Below are 22,454 nucleotides of genomic sequence, written 5' to 3' on the forward strand. Positions count from 1 at the left end.
AGCAAACAACAGCAACAACATGCATGAGTCCCAAGTCAAGTCTCAAGTCTGTACACCAAGTCAAGCCAGAACAAATCAAGAGTCCAGTATCAATTTAATATCTTAAAGAAAACTAAAATCTAGGGCTTTTTCAGATAATATAATTTTAATGGGATAAAAACTTGGTAAGTGCTTCATTTCTATAATCAGTTTCAACTCAATAAATTCAATCGTTCCATACAAATTCAGAAAAAATAATTTAAATTCAGTCGTCGGGTAGAACAAGTCTCATCACTTTCAATCTAAGTCATTTACACAAACACAAGATCTTTTGTCAAGACTTTAGAAACCTTTTCAAGTCATCAAAGTACAAGTCAAAGTCAAGTCTCAAGCAATTACAATTGTGACTTGAGTCTGACTCGAGTCAAAGTCATGTGACTCGAGTCCTCATCTCTGGCTCCATATCATGAGTGTTCTGTAGAAACCAAAAGCCTAACTTTATGTTTTTTTTCCAGAGAGAAAAACTGAATTCTCTTTTGACAACCATATATGATATTTTACCATGCATTATCAATGCTCGGCCCTATGGTGATAAAACATTTTCTACACAAGAGACAATGTTGGCTGTCAGTTACTCTAAAGAAATGTCAAAACTGGAGATATGTCTCTTTGAGCCACAGATGATATAAATAATTAATACCTGTTGGGAAAAAAAGAACCAATTAGAGAGTTGGGAATGTAACTGATTCCTGTCAATGTGAGACAGGAATGGACTGAGATCAATCGATGGGGTACGGTTTCGCTACATGTAAATATTTACAGCTTGACTAGTCAATACAGAGAGGAGAGAGAGAGAGAGACAGAGGAAGAGAGAGAGAAAGAGACAGAGGAAGAGAGAGAGAGAGAGAGAGACATAGGTAGAGAAAGAGATAAGAGACAAGGACTGATTTGGTGGTACAACAGCAGAGTAATTTCAACAGATTCACACACACACACACACGCACACACACACACAAACACACACACACACACACACACACACACACACACACTGTGATGGCGGTGACATTTGCAGTGTGCCGGTGGTTGTGTGCGGCTGGCTGATGGCCCACAGCGATGGCCTTTAGAAGACTGACAGGCTGAAATTACCATGAAGGGCCAGCAATATTAACCCTCCATTAGACACACACACACACACACACACACACACACACACACACGCTTCATTGCCATCTATTACTGCTCCATGTGGGTTCAATAGCTTAATAACCTCCGTGTTGAAATGATTTGATTGCTCTCTCTCTCTCTCTCACCTCTCCTCGCCTATCTTTCCTTCTCTCATCTGCTCCTCTCTCCATTCTCTCCTCCTGTATCTCCTCTCCTTTGCTCTTATCAATCCATTCCTCTCTCCTCTGCTCCCCGCACCTCCTATCCATCCATCTCTCCTCCTGCACTTATCTGTTTCTCTCTCCTCCTCACCTCCGTTACTCCCCCTCTCTCCACTCCTACTCTGCTCCACTCTTGTCTCCTTTCCTCAGTTCCTTCAACTAAATCTTCCTTCTTTCTTTCTTTCTTTCTTTCTTTCTTTCTTTCTTTCCTCAGCTCCTGTAGATCCCTTTCTCTCCCCACTTTTGCTCCTTCTATCTCTTTATACACCTCTCTCTCTTTTCCTGCCCCAACTTCCAACCATCCAATCTTCTCCTGTCCACTTAGTTGTAGATATGAAGTTAGCGGGTCTTTTTTGAACATTTTTTCTAGTTAGCCTATATTCAATTATTTAAATGTTTTGGGGCGTTCCCCTGGTCAACAGTGCCTGGGGGGAAGTGAGTAGCCTCTTACAGTATAGCTGAGTTTAGCTACATCCTCCATTTTCAAGAATGAGCTCCTAATCCTCTTCTTCAAAAGCAAGCAAAGCAATTGCTAACTACTTTCAACAATGTTATCCTCTTCAGGTTAGCTAGCTAATGCTAAATACATAGTTGACTTGCATCAACAATGATGTAATGCTCCTTGCACCCTTTGAGCTCTTGCTCTCAGTTACTAGCGAAGTTAACGGCTGTGCTTTGAGCATGAGAAAAAAATGTCCTTCTAGGCCTAGTGATCTCATCACTAGGCCTACCTTATATTTGTTAAACAGTGAAGTCACTGAAAGTTAAAGGGATACTTTAACCTACCTTCCAGAATTTGAATACAGATAATATAGAATCAAAAATACTACCTTTTTAAATTACGTTTTTTCTTCAAGAGGCACTTAACACATTGGTTTAGAAAATGACACCAAATTCTGGATTGGCAGCCTTGTTAGCATTCTCTCTGCTAGTGGATAGTGCCAGCTAGTGCCAAATAGTGCCAAGCTACATTTATGTAACTGAAGTTTGTGAAGTTGTTGTTTTTTCATAGCGTGCAGACTGCCTGCTGATGAAAGTCCTTGGCTGGTTTAATAGCTGGTTAGCCATGGGTTTAGCCTTGATACATTAGCGCTATATAACCTCAACCCTGCTGCAGCACAGGGCTTCACTTTGAAATGCTGGCAGATGTAAAAGATTTTCTTAACGATACTGACCTTGGCAGTACAGATAGAAGAGTAAGGCAGTAACCAGACAGACAAACAGACTGGCTAATAGTCAGACAGGCTACAGTATTTACTGGAAACTCAAGGTGAGAGAGAGAGAGAGAGAGAGAGAGGGGCTGCCTGTGGCCTCCATACATGTGTGTGTGTGAGTGTATGTGCACGCAAGAGTGTTTAAGAGAGTGTGGGAGAAAGATTGTGTTTGTGTGCGAGACATTGTATGCGTACGTGGTGTGTACATGTGAGAGAGTGTGTGTGTGTGTGTGTGCATGTGTGTGTTATCAGGCTAGTGCAGACTCTGCTGTCCAGCGGTGTGTGAGATGAGACAGAACCAACGATTTACCACCATGAAACACTAAGCAGACCATTAAACACGTGCACGCACACACACACACACACACACATTCACACATACACACACACACACACACACACACACACACACACACAAATGGGCACAGAAACAGTCTATCTCTTGCCCAGCTATATACACATACAGACACAGACATGCACACACATTTTATGCTCTTATCTCTTACCCACACAAGCACACACACAGGCACACACATACATGCATGCATGCACGCATACATGCACACACACACACATACACACACACACTCATATTTAGCAGCAGTTTTATCAGAGGACTCTATTGGTCTCTATCTTGGCCTGGGGCAAGCATTAGGGCGCTGTATGATGACAGCCATATCTGCAGATGGAAAACTAACCAGCCAGTGGCACACACTCCACCTCACAACACACACTCTAACACAACGCTTGTGAAATACTGGGTTGGGACCCAATGGTGGATGCTTTATTCATCCCTGTGAAGAAATTCTCTTTCAGCTTGCCCCCATCAACAGGCGGGTCAGAGAGCAGGGTCAGACGCAGACAGCCTGCCTGCAGCTGGCTGGGATCCAGTGTCCTGCTCAGGAATGAAGAATCAATATAAACGATAAAAGAATTATGATGCAGATGTGCTTTGCACACGCCTCGCAAAACTCCTGCATTCCCACAAATTTCTCCCTAATTTTAACCGTTTATCCCGCTCCTTCAGAGCAATTCTCATCAATCGTTAATTAGTGTCTTTGTGCTAATTATCTGAATTGAGTTCTGCGACGCATGATGTGTTCTTTCACGTGGTTTTGTTCAGTATTAATGTGCGAAGCAATGCAATGTGTGCCTATTCATTTTGCATGATGTAAACTCAGTGTATTATTAACTATGAATCAGAGAAACACACTGAGAATGCAAGCGGAGTCTGAAAGACATTCATAAAAACTGGCGTATGATCCAAACATAAACAAGGCCAACACAGCCACAACAAGAGGCCACTCTGCCACTACGATCGTGTGTGTGTGTGTATGTATGTAAGAAACAGAAAGAGAGAGTGTGTGTTGGGTAAATGTTTGTATAGTACTTTCTAAAATAATATGTGTGCATTTGCGTAAACAGCACAGGAGGACCCGTTGTTGTAGTTCATCTGCTGTCAAGATTAGTGGGCATTGGCATAGTATACAACTGTTTAAAATGATTTGAGGAAAAAACATCAAGTTCAAAAACTAAAGATGAGAGACAGCATTGCACTGAGTAATGAAATTAAAAAAGAAAGAAAGAAAGAAAAAAGTTAGGAAAAGGTCTATTGTATTCAAATGCTAAATACAATATCATTCTTATCAACAAAAGCTTTATAGGAAAGACATTGGATAGGTCGAGTTCAAGTTCACATACAAGCATACACTATTATTTTTATAATCTTTGCCAATTACCAGTTTGTGCACAGTGACTATCAAGCAACATAGTCAATAACTCCACATATGAGCTTGGTTGTATGGTAAACAATATGGTCAATATTCTTTGTAAGTTAAATTGAAGTCATCCAACCTTGTCACTGTCCCTTAGCCCTGCCTTAGACCCTCACTACAAAAAAAATCACCCTTTCCCAGTTGTATTTACCACTTCATGGGCTCATTCATCTGTGCTTTTCTGACATTTCAGACATGCGACCTAATTTCTTTTTGGATGCTCAATATCAGCAGCGTCAATTCACTAAACCCTATGACACAGCGGAAGAAAAGCACATTTCTTTTCTGTGTAATAATTAGCTCTAGTAATACAGAATGGGTTGTGGATATGAATAGGCATAGTTGCTATTCAATTCATAGAGTTTTATTATGATTTTCCTCTATTTTTATGTTGATCCTTCACAGCTCAACACAGACATCTAATTTTACTCTGGGTTAGATCTACTGATATATTTAACTATTTTATATAATTATATAATACTAGGCTATCCAAATAAGTGGTAGAGAGAATCAGATCGCTGAAGACAGAAACTGATGGTAAGAAATAAATAAATCCAAATAATGAGGCTATTAATCTGTGTATCTGGGTTGGAGGCTATTTGGCTGGCTGCATAGATTGACAATATTGGCAAAGCCTCTGTTCTAATCCCAATAGAAACAGACTGCATTAGCCTGTCTATTAAGCTGCATTATACTGAAACAAGCCAAGCAGGCCAATAGATCTACATCATTTATCAAAAGCCATTATAGCCTAAAAGTGATGTTGAAGTTTCCTTTATAGGCTAGAGGCAGTGTAGGAGCCACATCTCATCCAATATCTCACAAAGAAGCCTTGAAGATGAAATAGACGGACATCATAAATTGAAATAATTCATCCTCACACATAAAGCATACTGTACGTTATCAGTTGGCCAAATGGGCAAATATCCTTATCCCTTTTTTCCCCACATATTCATTAAGATAGTGGTTTGACAAATAAGAACCAGATGGCAAATCTCCTAAAACTAATACAATCATTGGCAGGTGCTTCTTTAAAAAAAACAAGATGCATGAGACACACTGAATCCAAAAACTCCCAAAAACTTTCCCATGACAAAATCCTCAGTCCTCTCAGTATTTTGGGTCGTCCAAATCTCTTCGTTTATTTTAAGAATTTAAGCAAGTGACTTATATTTCAGCCATCTTTCGCCTAAAACATACAATTTGTGTTGGTTTTCCAAAAATAGCAAATTCATAACAAATAATAAGGTTCAAAGCCAAGTTTTGTAGCTTAGCTGTATATTCCTAAAATGATCAGAAACATTCATTATTATCAATCCAGGGATTTCTATTGCTAGATCATCAGTCATCCAACATTTGTTATGATTTATAACACACACACACATGCACACACACACACACACACACACACACACACACACACACACACACACACACACACACACACACATATATACACACACATTAAATTGGAAAGAGAAAAAAATCGCTAAAATAAACAGTGCATAGGGAAAGGAGTTTTTCAATTATTTAAAAAATAGCAGACTATTAAAAATCTATTTTGGTCTCCTGAGTAACTCCCTGCCTGCTGATATTTGTTTTGCTCCATGGCTTCTGTGTTTATTGTCTAACTACCCCGGGCCAAACCATCGCAACCGTCTAGCAGGGGGGTTGGGGAAGCAGCCAAGTTGAGCCAACACTCTGTTGCCGCTTTCCCAGATTTACATTCAGGAGCCATTTTCTGATTCTGCTACCAGGAATCCAGTCGAAGCAGGACTCTCCCTCTCCCTCTCTCTCTCTCTGTCAGTCTCTTTCTCTCTCCCTCTCTCCGTCTCTCTCTTCCTTCGTATTCACTGTCCACTCCTCTCCGACCCACAGTATCGACTGAACAGACAGGGAACAAGAGAGAGAGGCAGAGAAGGAGGGAGGGGGGTAAAGAGGGAGGGAAGTGGAGGGAAGGAAAAGGTGAGAGACAGAGAACGAGAGAGAGGCAGAGAGTGACAGAGTGAAATAGAGAGAGAGAGAGAGAGAGAGAGAGAGAGAGGTACAGAGAGCTGGAGCTATCTGCTGAAATATTCATGTTGGTGCCAGCAGCTTTTCCATTCCCCACTCAGCAGGGGGCTGCTGTTTGATACATCCATCTCTCTCTCTCTCTCTCTCTCTCTTTTCCTTTTCTCGCCCCCTCTCCCTCCTCCCTCCCTCCCTCGCTCGCCCTCCATCCCTCTGTCTCTCTCTTAACTAGTAAGGTTAGTAGATAGTAAATGCTTACCCAGAGCTGGAAGCCCGGACGAAGCAACACAGCCCAAACAACAACTGCTGCCATTTTACTCTATATTGGCAAAAACAGCTGACATTTTAAACAATGTTACCAAAAAGAAAAAATAATGATTCTACCAGTTTGAGCAATATTCCAAACACATCTGAGATTTTAAGCAATGTTAGTAAAACATCTGCACTTTTGAAAAAGATTACAAAATAAAATAGTATCAAAAACAGCTAAGATTTTAAGCAGTATATTAAAAATCATCTGCTATTTTAAAAAATAAAACCAAATAAAACAAAACATACTATTTTGGACCACATTATCAGCTGCCATTTTAATGCAATCTTATCCGAAAAAACATTTGCTGCCATTTCAGGTAATAAAAACCTATTAGCTGAATCAGACGCAATTTTCTGGCAATATTACAAAATAATATGCTATTTTAGGCAATTACAAAGAAATAGCTGCCAGTGTAGACAATATTATCAAAATATGATAAAAAACAATTTCAGCCATTTTAAACAATATTACCCCACCAGATTACACAGAGTCAGTAGTGATTTATTCAAATTCAACAAGGTGAATGAGTAACCCTTGTTTCCCCTCAGGTATTTTCTAAAATCTGTGGTTAACCAAGGGATGCATTTCACATTTTATATAAACATCCAACCTCAAATTACCACCAGCAATCTTAATATGACCTCATGACAATTTGCGGAAGAATTAAATAACACTTGAACTCTAGCCCAACACAGAAGGGTGGCAACACTGAAGGGGAAATTAAAATGCTACTAAAGACAGACAGGACACATCTAACCTTGGGGAAGTCATGTGGTTTTTGAAATACAACCAACTGATGCTGTTAACAATGTTGACAGCAAAGAGACAGCCGCAGCCCTCCTGTGAAAAACAAATGAAAATTGAGGAGAGGAGCAGAGTGTATGAGGAGAGAGAAGGTGGGCGAGAGAGCGAGGGAGAAAGGGGGTTAAAGAGAGAGAGGGAGGAAGGGTGAGAGTTGGTTGATAGATAGATAAATAGATAGATAGATAGATAGATAGATAGATAGATAGATAGATAGATATGTCATATGGCCTGAATGCTGTTTTAAGGAATTGTAAATTGGTTTTGGCACAATGTTGGCGTCACATGACAAACTCCTGGCAGCCCAAGTTGATTTCATGATTTCAGTGCTGTTTTCAGTATTTGGGGAGTTTGGAGTTACATGAGCTAAATGCAGTTTAAAGAAGTCTCAGTGCTGATCTGTATTGTCATACGGTCTGAGTGCTGCTGCAGGCCGGAGGAAACAGAGGGCGAGGTCCAGCCTTTCACTGAACAACCACATGACTTTATTTAGAACTGATGTCACAGCTAGTGGTTAAAACAGGGAGGGGCTGGCAGTATGGTTAGTGTGTGTGTGTGTGTGTGTGTTTGCGGTTGCATTTAACTAGCACATGTGTGTTGGGGGATGTGGCAGATGTTTCAGAGCAAAGGATTAGGGTGTATGTGTGTGTGTGAGTGTGTGTGTGTGTGTTTGCGTGCATTAAAATATCTCTGCCAAAGCAGGAAGCCGCAGTGGCCAATTACATCGCAGCATCTGGGCTTGCAGACATTTATTAGTGTGTGAGCCGTGTGTGTGTGTGTGTGTGTGTGTGTCGGTGGGGGGGCGGGGGGGGTTCAGGGGGAGTTCAGTTTATTTACATCTTAGCATGTACAGTTTCAGTAAATGGTGCAGTGTGTGTGTGTGTGTGTGTGTGTGTGTGTGTGTGTGTGTGTGTGTGCTCGCTCACGTGTGTGTGTGTGTGTGTGTGTGTGTGTGTGTGTGTGAGACAGCAGCTGACAATGGTGAGGCTTTGTGTCACAGCAGCAGGAATCTAAACACACACAATGATGAAGGGAAGAGAGAGAACAAGAGAGATTAAATTACAGGCAAGGAAGAAAGAGAGGGAGGAATGTAGGAAGGAAGGAAGGAAGGAAGGACGGAAAGAAGGAAGGAAGGGTAAATACAAGAAAGCAATGAAGAAAAACAGTCAGGAAGGCAGAAGTGAAAGGACAGAGTAAGGAGGGAAGGTAGGAAAGAAAAGTCAGAGATGTAACCCCTCCCTCTTTCCCTCCACACTCTCAGAACTGAGGCTACAGTAGTAAAGTACAACTCTGTAACTTATTTTCTGACAGTGCATCTATTCTTTTGCATCACATGCAAAGGTGATTCCATCCATTTTATTTTCTCTTGGCTGACACAGTACTTGTTCTGGATGATAGTGAGCCATAACAGTGAAGACAGGTGGACGAGTCAAGTTGCCAGTTACCGCTTGGCCTCAGTCATTTCATTCAGTCGAATTGAATCAGCAGAGGAAGTGAATTAAGTGCCTTTACTGGAGTGATTTATGGCAACGTTAATGATATTCTGATGACCATTTGTTTTCCTTCAAGATGTGTTTTCTACTTGTAGTTTGCTCCTGGTTCTTAAATGGATCTTGTTATTAAGTCTTGATAGACTAGTTACAGTGATTTATGTTGGTTTCTGTTGTCTTACCTACCTGCACAACAGATTTCCCAAATGGAACCACATTGAATTGAAGTGGACTTAGGCCTAAAAGCAGAAAATCCACGATTAACAATATGGATAGACAAGAGCTGAGATTTTAGCTGAGACTGTCTTGAAGTATTCATCATCATCATCATCATCATCATCAGAAGCTCAATTATCAGGAATCTCTGAGATTGAACCACAAAGCCAAGGGAATGAGCAGGTGCACACACACATACACAGAAACACACATAGGCTACATACAAAGAAAGCAGAGAAGAAGAAATGCATGCTCCCAGTTAAACCATTAATCACCTCTGTGTTTCCATGCAAGGCTTAGTGGTGTTTCAGGGTATTAAAGGAGGAACACAGCATTTTAATTGAGCCGCTGAGACAGCAGAGCCCGGCTCCATCGTAATCGCTGTGGAGAATCTAAAATGGCGGCTCCTATAGGAGGCACTGGGTTATCGATGAGAGGAAAAGCCTCCTCTACTGCCGGTAGTTGTGACTGGGACCATGTCAGATCAGATATGCACTGATATGATCCATGCCACTAATACCGGCACAAGTGTGAAATGTTCAACAGTGATGAGAGGAAAGCCTTTTAAAGTGCAGGTCACTCTGACTGGGATGTGGGATCAGCTGTTATAGATTTTCTAGTATTACAGGTTTTCCTCGACTGCTTTGGTGCATTTCTCCAAACTACTGTGCATCCTCTCAAAACACTTAATAAAGCCATCTAAGCTCTTGATCATTTTTCAAAAACTTGTGAAAAACTCTACAAAACTACCAAGTCTATCCCACTCCACTACAAATCTCTACACAAAAAAAGTTTAGTTTCTAATTCAATTAGCCAAAATGTCACATTCACATACCATGTTCCCAATGTCAAGTCATATTTGTGTTATTTACATTACATTTTATATTTAGGCATTCAGCTGTCACTATAGAGCGACTATACCAGTCAACGGTAGACAAGGGTTTATTTTTTTTCACAAGACAGGAATATTTCAGAGCATGTAGAGGGAGGAAATATGGGAGAGCTGGGTGTTATTCAAGGGGAAGAGGGGGACGTGCAGATGTGAAGTATTTCTTGAAGAGATGAGTTTTCACTTTACGATGGAAGATAGTGGCTCTGCTGTTCTGACTGGAGCGGGAAGGTCGTTCAACCGGTGGGGAACTAGGAGGAGAGAGGTGAGAGAGTTAAGGTCAATTGTTCTCTCAACAATCAACATTTCTAATTATATGACTAATTGTGTTTCAGTCTTCATGGTGTTTTTGTGAAAGCTATAGTAGCTGAACAAACAATGGAGCAGGCAGAGTCAGAGAGAGATGAGTTAGAGTAGGTGGAGCAGGAAGAAAAGATGGAGGAGGAAGAAGAGAGGTGGGAGGTAGAGTCTCCAATAACCTGAGAGCAACTCTACTTGACCATGTCATCAATCGTGGTCTTCCCTTGTGAGAGGTTGAGGAGAGAGTCTGGTCTAAGCAGAACCAGAGTGGCTTCAATTATTCATGTGTTCAGCACAGGCAGGGTGTTGTACATGGCTGCACATTTCGTAGAACACACACAATCCTATTGGAGATAGAACTTGGTGTTATTGCAAAAAAAAAACCCCAAAAACAAAAAACCCAAAACAAAAAACCCCTCAGTTGACCAGTTCAGAAAATCCACTGGTCTCCTTGACAACACTAGAACAATTCAAAAAACTCCATAACAGAAGTAGATTTTCCTCAAAATTCAAAACTTTTTTGAAGGTTGTCACATTCAGCCGATCAAGAAATAATTGAGGATGAACACTCTGACATTAGTAAATGAATTTCAGATTGTGTTGATGGAAGTGAAATGACCCCGGCCCTGCTGTGATAATTAGCCATTAGACAGCTCATATAGGAAATCCATGGCTCCCAGAGAAGGACTAATGTCTCTGAGTACAGGCTGCCAATCCTGTCTAGAGAAATGCTTTGGTGGGCTGTTCACTTTTACTGTATTGGCTACATCTAAGCATTAACAAACACAATGGACACAACAGAAGCCGGCCTATGGCTTGAATGAATGGAGAGAGAGAGAGAGAGAGAGAGAGAGAGAGAGAGAGAGAGAGAGAGAGAAAGAGAGAGAGAGAGAGAGAGAGAGAGAGAGAGAGAGTAATGCAGAGTATGGATTGCTGCTGTGGATATATTGCTCTACAGAGCAGAATGTGCTCGGCAGGTCAGAATGAGCCCATCGAGTAGTATAAGATAATGCATGTAAAATACCCAGTCAGATAATGCGTGGCACAGGCTATTGACTGGAATAGCACACCACAAAGCATCTTAATGTAAAGGATAGCGGTCCATTTGTTCATATGGGCTGGTGGTGGTGGGGTAGCTTTGGATCCAGCCCCACCGATCCCTCATTTTTGTTTTCACTCATCCTCGCTTGTTGGGCTCATTACCATTCGAATTTTGCAATTCATGAGACGGGCATGGCTGTATGTAGGGCTGTTTTCCCGAGTTTGTCGTCGCCTGGTTATTTCAACCCTTAGCCTAACCATTCCCGTCCAATCACAGTAAGTTGTTCTATGCCCACACGCTCAAATTGCCTCCTGGGGGAACCACTGCTAGACCCATGAAGCGTATAATTCAAATGGTTATGTGGTTAAAAAGCAAATACGAATGAAATGAAAGTCTGTGATTCACTGGGATGGATCCAGGTGTTTTCACTTTTTTCCCCTAATATTAAGGATGTTTATATAATCATATTGATCACTTCTAGTTATATTCTATTTGATTGTAATCACATAATACCTACTCATAAAATCTTCTCTGTGGTAAATAAATAAATCAATAAAAACACCCCATCGACTCAGACATGGAGCTATAACTGTCAACACAGTATGAGATCAAATGGTCATAACAGCATCAAACATTTAATTATTAATGAGATTGCAATGTAAATGCAGGTAGGTACTGTGCATCTAGTGCTGTAAGGAGTATACATTAAATAACAGGTAATGAGTCTATAAGCTATCTACATGTTAACATGATCTTAGTAATACCTCTAACTGTGAATATCAGGAATATATGAGGAAAATAACAATTTACTAGCCCATAATGCCTAAGGTTAAACAGCCCACTGACTATGAGTCTTGTTGGCCTCAGCCCTATATCTTTTGTTGCTGTAGGCCTACTGTAGTGTTTTCCTCTGAAGTGAGGTTCATTGCCTGCCATTCATCCATGTGTATCTACTGCCCCCTGCTGGATGAAACCCACTCACAGCCTGCACAACTACTACTGCAGTATGGGCCAGATATTTGATAGAACTGAGGTTTAATTAAGCCCAAAATTCAAGTTCAGCCCCATAGGAGCCGGAGTAGATTCAGCCCAAGCCCTCAGCCTGGCAGCACAGGAGTCTGAACCTGAATAAAATCCCAGCATAAAGAGATTAAAGTTTGTCAGTGTGCTTCACTGCACTGCAGCGTGACATCTTCTGAAGAGAGGACTCAGAACAAACAATGCTGTCGTCTCTCTAATCTTCCTCATCATTCTTGAGAGAATCATGACAAATTATAGCCCAACATAACCCAAAATTGGTGGGTCCGTTTGGGCCCAAATTGGCAGGGTGGGAATCCTGCCAATCTGATATGAGGTCTATCTATGAACCTTAGGCCTTCCCCATATTCAAAATGTGGGAAGTAAGTGTCCAGAGATAGGGGTGGAAGTAACACATTGCATTTACCCTCATTACAGTATTTTAATACAATTACAACACGTTTTGCTAGTTGCTTCCTCAGGTTCCCTTTTTTTGCATAGCCTACTTGTACGTTTTTTTTAGTACAATTCATTTTACTAGTCATTCATTTTACTTTTACTTAAGTATGTTTTGACTGAAATATTTTAATTCACTACATTTTAAATCACATCCATTAGAGTAGGCCTATTACACATTCCATAGCATCGTATCCGAAACTGGCCAGTCTTAAAGTACACCTGCATCAAACGTGCACAAGCACGAGGAGGTAACATTACGCTAACTGTAATAACAAATGCTCAAATTTATCCATGATAGTATCTTAGTTAACATCCATATAGCTACAGTATTATTTGTGTTTGCTGGGTTGTTGTCTAGCTAGCTCACTAGCCTTGCTAGCTAGTTGGGTGGCTAATAGCTACAGCAATAGTAACTCAGTAACTTTTACAATGCACTACTTTTTTACTTTAACTTAAGTAGATTTTTGTGCCAGTATATTTAATTCCTTAAGTAAAATGTGAGCAAAGGAAGAGTATTTCTACTTGAGTAGTATTTTGGTACTCTTTACATATTTTAATTCATTCTAGCAGCTCCAGTACATGAATCTATGAATTCTGCTCCTCACAAGATTAAACATGAGACATACTGGACCATAAAGCTCTGTTAATAAGAAAGTTTGAGAATTAAATTATCTCATGCACCCACACACCGCCTCTTTAACGTATTGGCTAACTGCATTTGTCTACCAGCATCATCCATCAGTATCAGTAGACAGTAAGCTGTCATGATCCTTATCAACATGCCCTAAGGTAGAGGTCACATAGAGTTCCTCTCCTTGTCTTTAACTGTAAATACCACTCAGTGGGTTTTAAATGCCATTTCCTTGAAGCATATTTTCAATGTCTGAACTTTTACATGAATTCTGAAAATGCACAGCGAGCATCCCAGATAAACAAATTCCTCTCTGGAGTTTCAGTCTCTGGTTATGGAAGCAGCAGTGAATGTTCACTAATACAGACAAAACTACCCCGGGACGTAGGGATGATATAATTTGCATGCTGTAATATAGTGTTATTGCGTTTTGAATGACTGTCTAAACCTATAGGGCTCACACTGTAGCCTGCTCTTGGCTTCATTTTTGATCATGGCAACAGATTTGATTGGTTCCAAAACAGCTATGCTTAAACTTTGGTTTGAAATCCCCAACAGAGGAAAAAAAACAATACTACCATACCATAGATTCACCTCTACAATTTGACACTCCTTTGTTGTCTTGAGTGAATTATTTTTAGATTTAGAAGGAAAATAGGAGAGGACAGGACTTGAAGGTCTTTGTTGTTGGTGATTGTTGGTTATGTATCAGCTGATAACGGGGTGTATCATATATATTTGTCAGTTGATAACGGGGTGTCCTTGCCTGAGTCAGGGACAGGAACACAACTTCCTCCGCTAGAGCAGCAGCCACCCTGACCGTCCCAGTGCAGCATGGAGGGAGCCGCTGCGTGTGCCTCGGCCCGGAGGAGTCCCACACTGCCACAGTACAGCTTCTCCACATCCACCTTGGCCTTCGACCAGCACTTCACCACAACCGCCAGAGGAATACTGTTCCTGGCCGAAATAGTAAGTGCGACATGGAAGTTATGAGTGGTTCAGTGTTTGTTCTTGTGGTTGGCTGTAAGAAAACTACAGGAGACTGTGTCATTGCCAGTATTCAGCAATTATCCCCTTCATCACAGCTCCCACAGAAACGCTCCGTCTGCCTGGAACAGTAAGTTTTGACACAGTTCTGAAATGTCAAAGTTACAGTTACAGAGTAGAGCTGGCAACTAGATTCAAGTTTGAAAGTTTGGCTTTTATAATTGTCACATTTGTTATTGGTGCTTGGCTACTGGAAAACTCTATATATACTGTATATTTAACAATCAGTGTATCACAAAATGCATTTTATTATGTCATCAATCAAGTTGTTCAGTCATCAATCATATTGGTAATTATCTGGGGTATTAATAACAAAAGAAAACTATATTACATAAAGGCTTTTATTTATGATAAAGTGTATACATTTTTGATTGATTCATATATAGAAACACACACACCTAGAGACCACAGGTGCATCTCTGTCTCTATTTAGACTAGGAAGTTTCCAGTCTATAATACTATACTGTACAGAGCTGAAGACACAGATGAAGACAAATTAGGTGTTAGAGAAACAAAAGACAAAGAGGTTTTTAATACTCAAATTTCAGATGTCATAACATTCAGATATTGATATCTTTTTGTACAAAAGATACAGAGATATATAGGAGTGAGATAAATGGATTTATCACTTCTGTGACTGTATTTGAAAGACGTTCCTTCACTACATCCCATGACAAATCTACATACAGACAGACGGACTAAAATCCTCTGTTTTCTGTGAAAGGAGGAAGTTGACCAAAAACACACAAAGCAAATCAACTCTTCCTTGTCTCCCTGCCTCATTGTGTCTCTTCCTTCCCAAATCAGCTGTGGGAAGATTTCAGGCTAGAGTTTCTCTAAATACAGTCTGGCTGTCTGCCATGCAGAGTGTAGGGCGTGCTGGATTACATGAGGCACGAGTAGAGTAATCTGATTACAAACCATTGTAATATAATGTAAAAAAAAATCTGTAATTTGATTGCAGATTTTTTTGAAAAACAGTTTTAAAACAGTTGTTTACTTGCAAATCACTCAGCAATGTCAGAAAAGGCATTCAGATTGTGTGATTATAGTCATTAGCATAATTTTATACAACTTGAAATCAGAGTTAATATTGACTGTAGATGTTGCTAAAACTATTCAAATTATAATCTGGAGACACAATGCTTGGCTGCATTTTCTATGGCTTTTGGGGGCAAAGTAATCTAAAAGTACCTGCACTACAGTTTGCACTAAAAGGTAATCCACTACATTACATTACTGATTACAATTCTAAGTAGGTAATGCCTGGCAGTGTGAGGTTAATCTTGCCAGTAGTGTTTCACACCAGAAACTGTTTTCTTCCTGTGACATGAAACATCCAGCAGAGAAGTCTTTTGTTGAGGCAGGAAGGGCGGGTATGGAATACTGCAGGGAGGAAAGAGGTCTAGTTATTCACTAAAGCAACGAGCAACACTTGGAGATGGGCAGCATTGCCTTCAGGGGGTATGGGGATCATTAGCTGGGACAAAATGAATTAGAAGATGACACCGTAGGCTTTAAGGAACAAAAGTGTCATGAAAAAAATATTGTTTGTCATAGTTTTTTTTTAGCAGTGTTGCCCATGTATTCTGGCCAAAACACATGGATTCAAATCAAAACCATCTAGTTCTGCTTAAGGTGTGGATGCTAAATACTTCACCAGCCTCAGAAACGGACAAGTCACTAAAAATCCATCCAGTGCTTCTTGTGGCTAGATGGCAATATAGGACATGAACGCTATTGAATCAATACAGAACTCTAAACTGTATGGAATTTGCATCCTTTTGATATAAATCTATTGTCTCGCAAAATCCTTCTTTAATCTGTTTTCTGCCTTTCATGTGTATCTCCTCTTCATGACTGAAAAGGATTGAATTGGTGAAATGAATAAGGGATCGCAGCTTTGACCTTTATGGACAGAGCAAGTACCGGCATTCCAATAATTTGTGTGCCTAAATGGAAGAATTCACCCAGGCAACCCTGTTTATCTGTTCTCTCCTTTTGTCTCTGCTTATATCTCTATTGTACCTCTCGTCACATTTCATCCTCTCCTTCTTAACCCTCAGTAAACTTTATTTGTACAGAGTGACACACTAAGCAGGTGCTTTCATTCACAGATCTGCCTGGAGCACCAAAAAGTCTCAATCCTCTCCTCTCCTCTCCTCTCCTGCAGGTCTGTGGTCTGTTAGTGTGGGTTCTGGTTGGAGGAACAGAGTATTTCCATGTGTCTGCTCTCTGCTGGGTGATGTTTGTGGCCGTCTTGTACTGGGTGCTGACCGCCTTCCTGTTTATCGTTTACCTCACTGCAGCCCACAGCAGGATACCGCAGGTCCCCTGGACTACAGTGGTAATGCACGCACACACACACACACACACACACAAACACACACACACACACGTATAGCTATAGCTCTGTCTCTCTGACTGTCTAGGTCACTCCCTTACTGTCTTCCTGTCTCTCCTCCAGTCTCTGTGTTTTAACAGTAGTGCTGCAGTCCTGTATCTGGTGGCAGCAGCAGTAGATGCTTTCTCAGTCAGTCAGGCCATCAGGGGGCGCCACAACTACAACTGCTGGGCAGCATCCGCGGTAAGGACACTCCTGTCAATATTTTGTGTCAAAGTACTACAATGCCATCTTCCTCTCCTCATTCATTTCTTCTCCCTCTTGTTTTTTTTTTTCTACCCCTCACTCTCCTCAGTTCTTTGCTTGTCTGACCACACTGTGCTATGCAGGCAGTAGCTACCTGAGCTACCGTGCCTGGAGAGCCACAGAAGAAGTGCAGTAGTCCCTTAACTTCCTGTTTGAAGATGACAGACTGCAGACTTCCTCTGAGTGAAGTGTTCAGCGGAGAGTGACCAGACTTCAGACCGGGGCAAGGTCGATTCTCTTTCAGTGCAGTCACATCAAAACATCTATTGAAACTTAAATTAATTTGCCTTGATAATGCAATGAACGTTCGGTGTTATTATGTTTTCTTTGATCAGATATGACAACTGTCTTATATTGGAAGTTTTTTTTTGTATAGACAATCTGAAGTGCAGTCAACTGTCTCCAATTCTGCACCCAATTTAGCAATAATGTTCTGTGCATTTTGGCCCTCTGGGGTTGGGTTGCACTGGAAAGACTACATCAGGTGGAAGAAAAAAGAAGAATGATATTTTGGCTTTATATGGGATAGAAGACCAAAATCAGCCCCATTTTTTCTTTCCTTGCCTCCAAATCGTTTGCCAGGTTATAATCATGATGCTTTTGTCTCTTTTTTTCCCCTTTTTTTTTAATGAATTTTATATCATTGCCAAAACAGTGTGGTCCCAAGGGGGAATAAATCTGAATGATACCTTCCATGCAATGCAATGATAAACAGTATGCAGCACACAACAAAAAGCTTAGAATTTAAGAAATGTTTTCTCCACACATTAAAGAGTACACACAAATAATGCTCTCTGCTTTATTAAATAATATTGGGAGGAGTCATTTGGCTCATCTCCTCCTTGCGTACATTAGGTTAAAAGTGCAAACAGTATGTGCTTTGTTTCCTTCCATGTTTTATGTGCAAAATGCTTGTTTGTAAATCACAGTCCTTCAAATTAATCAGAGCAAAAGTATTGGCTCCCATGCAAACGTTTAGTAGCCTAGATCCTGCATTTTTAACTGAACCAATCTGGTTTTACAGTGTGAAATTAAAGCAAAATTGGTGATGTATTACAAGTTTGGTCTACTGGTGTCCTGTTGCCTTTCATTTGGTCTATAGACACAGTTCTGCACTCATATAAAGTAAATCAATTCTCAACGCAATTGCATATACTGTACGCTATCTTATTAGTTATACATAATGTTAGGTACATTAAACAGCGGTCCCTCCCTTTCTAAGCGGTAGTTGAATTCCCGTTGCCTTGCTCCATGTAGACCATTCCCCAGTGAGCTCCCAGTGAAGTGATGCCGTGGCCGTTGAAGCGCCCGCTCAGCATTCTGAGCTCTGTGTCCGGGTTGGTGGGGTAGAAGTTAAAGGAGGACTGGAACACAGAATGGACACATAGTAAATGATTACCATCATGAATATCGATAATGATAATAAACAGGCAGGGTGGAAGTTAAAGCTGACCTGCGTTGGCTGTCCGACAATCAGAGAACGCCCTTTGTTGGTCACAAATGCCACCTGATAGATGTAGTTACTAATGTAGTATTTACCAGAGATCTGTAACATGGGAGAGAGTATACCCAATTAGTATGAGCAAGTTAACACAGTTGGTAGATATAGTTGCTTGTAACACATAGAAAAGTAATTATGTAATGTACTCTATATGTTATGATAGATTAATAAAGTTAAAATTGCGATACATGCATACCTTTATTCTAAAATATGACAAGAATACTAGTGTACAATATTTCTCAGACCATAGAATATACCCAAATGTATTAGTATAATGTATTAGAATAATATATAATGATGCTTTATTAAAAATATTGAACTCTTGAAAATAAAAAATAAAAAATCACTGAAAACTATAAAAATCGAGTTTCAGGCTATCAGTGCTGTTGCGTAAATACAGTAAGATCAATTGAAAAAAAAGCCTATTTTTACTTCCAAAATAGCTCACTTTTTGAGGTACACTGGTTTAACAGACTTCACCCAACATAATACCCAATCAATATTATAGTGATGGATGATATTGTCAAGTCATGTCACATTAATCTAATTTAAATCACTGACCTGAATGATGGCTTCTCCGTCATGTAGGTCTATCTGCAGTTCCTCGCCATTTTGGCGACCCAACAGTTCAGACCATATGTAACCATAACGCAACTGGATACTGGGGAGGAGAGAGAGAGAGAGAGAGAGAGAGAATGGGGTTAAACATTAGACTTCATAGATACTGGAGGAGGAGAGAGGAGTTACAAGGAGAGAGGAGAGAAAACGATAATTCAGTTGGACACTGGAGGGAGAAAAAGAGAGAGAGGAGAAAGTCAATTTCAGGGGGTATAACTGTGGACTTACCCAGTAATGTAAGCGTTGGTGACCTCCCAGATCCTGATCCCTGTGATTCGTCCTTCTCCTGTCGAGGAAAAAGCAGTGCCAGACCCAGACCCAACAGGCACAGAGAAGGAGTAGTACTGCGACACAGCTGGAGAGGCGAAAAGACAAGTTAGAATACAAGAGAAGGAAATAGGCTTCTGCTTCTTGACTTGACCCGGCCCCACTCTCTACATAGAAAGGTGTTATTAGAAGCCGGGTACGAGTGTTGAAGTGTAGAAGTGGCAGCGGGAGGGCTCGGCAGATGGATGGACTACTTACGTTTTGCCAGGCAACTGGCGCACATCACAGCAAGGAACAGGAAGGCAAACATCCTAGAGTAGGATGGACGAGAGAAAGGAAACAACACAGAGAATAGAAACCCATTCTTTAGCATCGTCATCAGCATCAGCATCATCAGAAAATTGCCTAGAATCACATTTGGTGTGCCAGCTAGGTTTATAGTTGCATTCCTGACAACAGACAGGTTTCGGGCTCTCAAGTTGGAAGGATAAGGAAGGAGGTGTGATCACCAGAGCTTGAACTGGGCTGTTCAAAATTCCCACTGAGCATGTGTTGTAATTAAACATATGCTGTTTGATTGACAAATAAATTATAAATAAATGTTGAATTGAACAGAAGATGGGAGATTCCATGTAATTTGTCTCCGTTTGGATAGCTGAACTGTGAAATAAAAACTGATTGTATTTTCTCTCCCTGTGTAGTAACAGTCTTGATACTAACTTGGATTGGCTGAATTAAAAGTGATTTTTTTTTTAGAAACCTTTTGTTAATGCAGATACATGGAAACTAATTGCATGTCACATAGCTACTGAACCAAAAATAATCAACAACTGGAAGAAAAAAAGCGAAATGATGACCAAGGTTCCAATACAACCAACTCCCGGTAACAGACCTAATGAAATGTGTTTTTTTGAGTGGTTCTATATATCCCAGAGGCATACCAGTTATAAAACTTGATGAAACACTGAAGCTTACTCAGCACATAAAGGACCATGTCAAGTAAAACAATAGAAATACCAAAATTGGAGTTCTACGTGACCCATAGTCGGGTCTAAATAAAGTACTCCAGCCTAATAGAATAAGTCAAATCATTAAAAACAATTAAATAACAAGTGCCCACAGCCAGTGAGATGCTATTGAAGTGCGTCAACTATAAAAAAAAATCAGCCACAAGCGGAGACAGGTGTAAATATGTAAATACTCACGTGCTACGCAAGTTCAAGTGATCTTCTGGAATCAGTGTGAGCTCCTGAACTGACAGTGTGCTGACAGTGGGACTTATATCTAGCCACCCCAGCCCCAAACCTTCCCACAAACACACACGCACGCACGCACGCACGCACACACACACACACACACACCTATCTTTTACAAGGTGCAATTACCCCAGCATTCCTAAATGACACCTTGTTTCTGCTGAACAATAGCAGGTGTTTTCTTTTGACAGGTCTTGAGGATTTAGGTGAATAAGGAAGTACACGTGAGGATGTAGTTGACTGCGTTCTCAACCACAGAGATACAACCAGACTCACTGGAATGGCAGACACACTAAATGACTAAATGACCTAGTTGTGGCAAGACACTTCAGACAATTCAATGATTGGACCCTTAATATAGACCACATTAGGGCCACGGACCCGCATTTGATGAGATTTTGTGTCTAGGATCCAAATCTGAGAATTTGTCCAGAATTCCTCTATTCTGGGTAGTGAGATAACAGTGAAACTATGATCCAGTCATTCTTCTACATTCTCTAACTGTGTTAACTTCTTGTAAATGAAATAATGGTGAAGTTTAACAATTCATCAATTTGCTGGAGACTCCCTGGAGCGCCCTCAAGGACCCCTGGTGGTTCACGTTGAGACCCACTGCGTGCTATGCTGTGTCAGCATAGCACTCTGGAGGGTCTTTATTAATCTCCATGATGGATTATTTGCAATCTTATTCATCATGTGCTATGTATTACTATGCTGATATGCTGTTTTACTGCAGCAGAGATGCAATTACTCACTACATCCACCTATGGGAATTTCTGTGTCATGTGAGGTTCAAATGAAGTAAACTCCTATCCCTTTACAAGTTCCTCTGAGTTCGTCTCAGAAGATTATTTACACAATTCACAGTCCCAGTTAAAATGAGATGCACTTGCGTAACAGAGACTGGATTTCAAATCTGTTCTTTTTTTTAATTGGCAGATTATTGTTTGTTTGTTTTTTTTTTGTTTTTTGTTTTGCCTTAAAGCTATAATTTGATTCCAAACCCTGTTTTTGGAGATTTGATGACTGGAGTACAATTTGAATACTGTGTTTATACCTAACAGGTGCTGATTTCTGTACAAGAAATGCCCGCAATTCCCCTCAAAACTACACTTTTATGAAAAAACATTAATAAAGACAGACTGCATTTACCCGACAACAGAACATCTCCAGTTTAGCACGGTTCTGTGTCTGTATCGACCCCCTACTGCCACCACATGAGAAGAGAGTGGATTCTCAAACAGCAATCAGACAGTATCATTAGACTGCTAAATAGAACCAGAGAACAGTCAAAACAAACAAACAAAAAAACATTTGCTACAGCAGTTTGTTTTTCTGGATCAGAACCCAAAGGTGTATCACAAGAAGAATAAATTGGCTCCCCAAATTATTTTGCATAAATTGATTTTGGGGATATGGGATATGTTTTTTTTCCAGTGCTTTCCCCAACACCTTGGAAAATTAGGCCCAAAGGTTGAAAATACAATAGCCTCAAAAAAAAAAAAAGTTTTGGGTTCTGAGAAGAATATTTTGGGAAGTGTTTGCTGACAGAAAAAAAAGGTTGAAAATTGCCATTTTATAATGTTTAATG

The 22,454-nt window shown here is 40.4% G+C and overlaps 2 protein-coding genes across 2 annotated transcripts; one reads left to right on the forward strand and one right to left on the reverse strand.

The window, feature by feature from the left end:
• The first annotated feature begins 14,358 nt into the window (after positions 1-14,358).
• On the forward strand, positions 14,359-18,151 carry cmtm8b (CKLF-like MARVEL transmembrane domain containing 8b). Its single transcript, XM_071523770.1, has 4 exons — positions 14,359-14,493; positions 16,745-16,918; positions 17,039-17,158; positions 17,271-18,151. Exons 1-4 carry the CDS (start codon positions 14,359-14,361, stop codon positions 17,355-17,357), a joined length of 516 nt encoding a protein of 171 aa, XP_071379871.1. The 3' UTR covers positions 17,358-18,151.
• LOC139647825 (zymogen granule membrane protein 16-like) lies at positions 18,007-20,907 on the reverse strand. The gene is made up of 6 exons (XM_071523806.1): positions 20,813-20,907; positions 19,866-19,918; positions 19,569-19,695; positions 19,284-19,383; positions 18,675-18,767; positions 18,007-18,585 (listed from the first exon to the last, which is right to left on the reverse strand). The coding sequence occupies exons 2-6, from the start codon at positions 19,915-19,917 to the stop codon at positions 18,439-18,441; spliced, it is 519 nt and encodes a 172-aa protein (XP_071379907.1). The 5' UTR covers position 19,918; positions 20,813-20,907; the 3' UTR covers positions 18,007-18,438.
• Positions 20,908-22,454: the final 1,547 nt, after the last annotated feature.

The sequence above is a fragment of the Centroberyx affinis genome, unplaced genomic scaffold, assembly GCF_046629955.1.
Source record: "Centroberyx affinis isolate AG114_WGS23_722 - 3 ecotype Tasmania unplaced genomic scaffold, CSIRO-AGI_Caff_v1 ptg000102l_1, whole genome shotgun sequence".
Lineage (NCBI taxonomy): Eukaryota > Metazoa > Chordata > Actinopteri > Beryciformes > Berycidae > Centroberyx > Centroberyx affinis.

Excerpts from the sequence above, each read along its gene's own strand:
- LOC139647825 (XM_071523806.1), bottom strand. The coding sequence starts at position 19,917 with ATGTTTGCCTTCCTGTTCCTTGCTGTGATGTGCGCCAGTTGCCTGGCA. Across the intron at positions 19,696-19,865 it reads CGCCAGTTGCCTGGCAAAAC|CTGTGTCGCAGTACTACTCC; the intron begins GTAAGTAGTCCA and ends TCGCCTCTCCAG. Across the intron at positions 18,768-19,283 it reads ACGGAGAAGCCATCATTCAG|ATCTCTGGTAAATACTACAT; the intron begins GTCAGTGATTTA and ends CCCATGTTACAG.
- cmtm8b (XM_071523770.1), top strand. The coding sequence starts at position 14,359 with ATGGAGGGAGCCGCTGCGTGTGCCTCGGCCCGGAGGAGTCCCACACTG. Across the intron at positions 14,494-16,744 it reads TACTGTTCCTGGCCGAAATA|GTCTGTGGTCTGTTAGTGTG; the intron begins GTAAGTGCGACA and ends CCTCTCCTGCAG. Across the intron at positions 17,159-17,270 it reads ACTGCTGGGCAGCATCCGCG|TTCTTTGCTTGTCTGACCAC; the intron begins GTAAGGACACTC and ends CACTCTCCTCAG.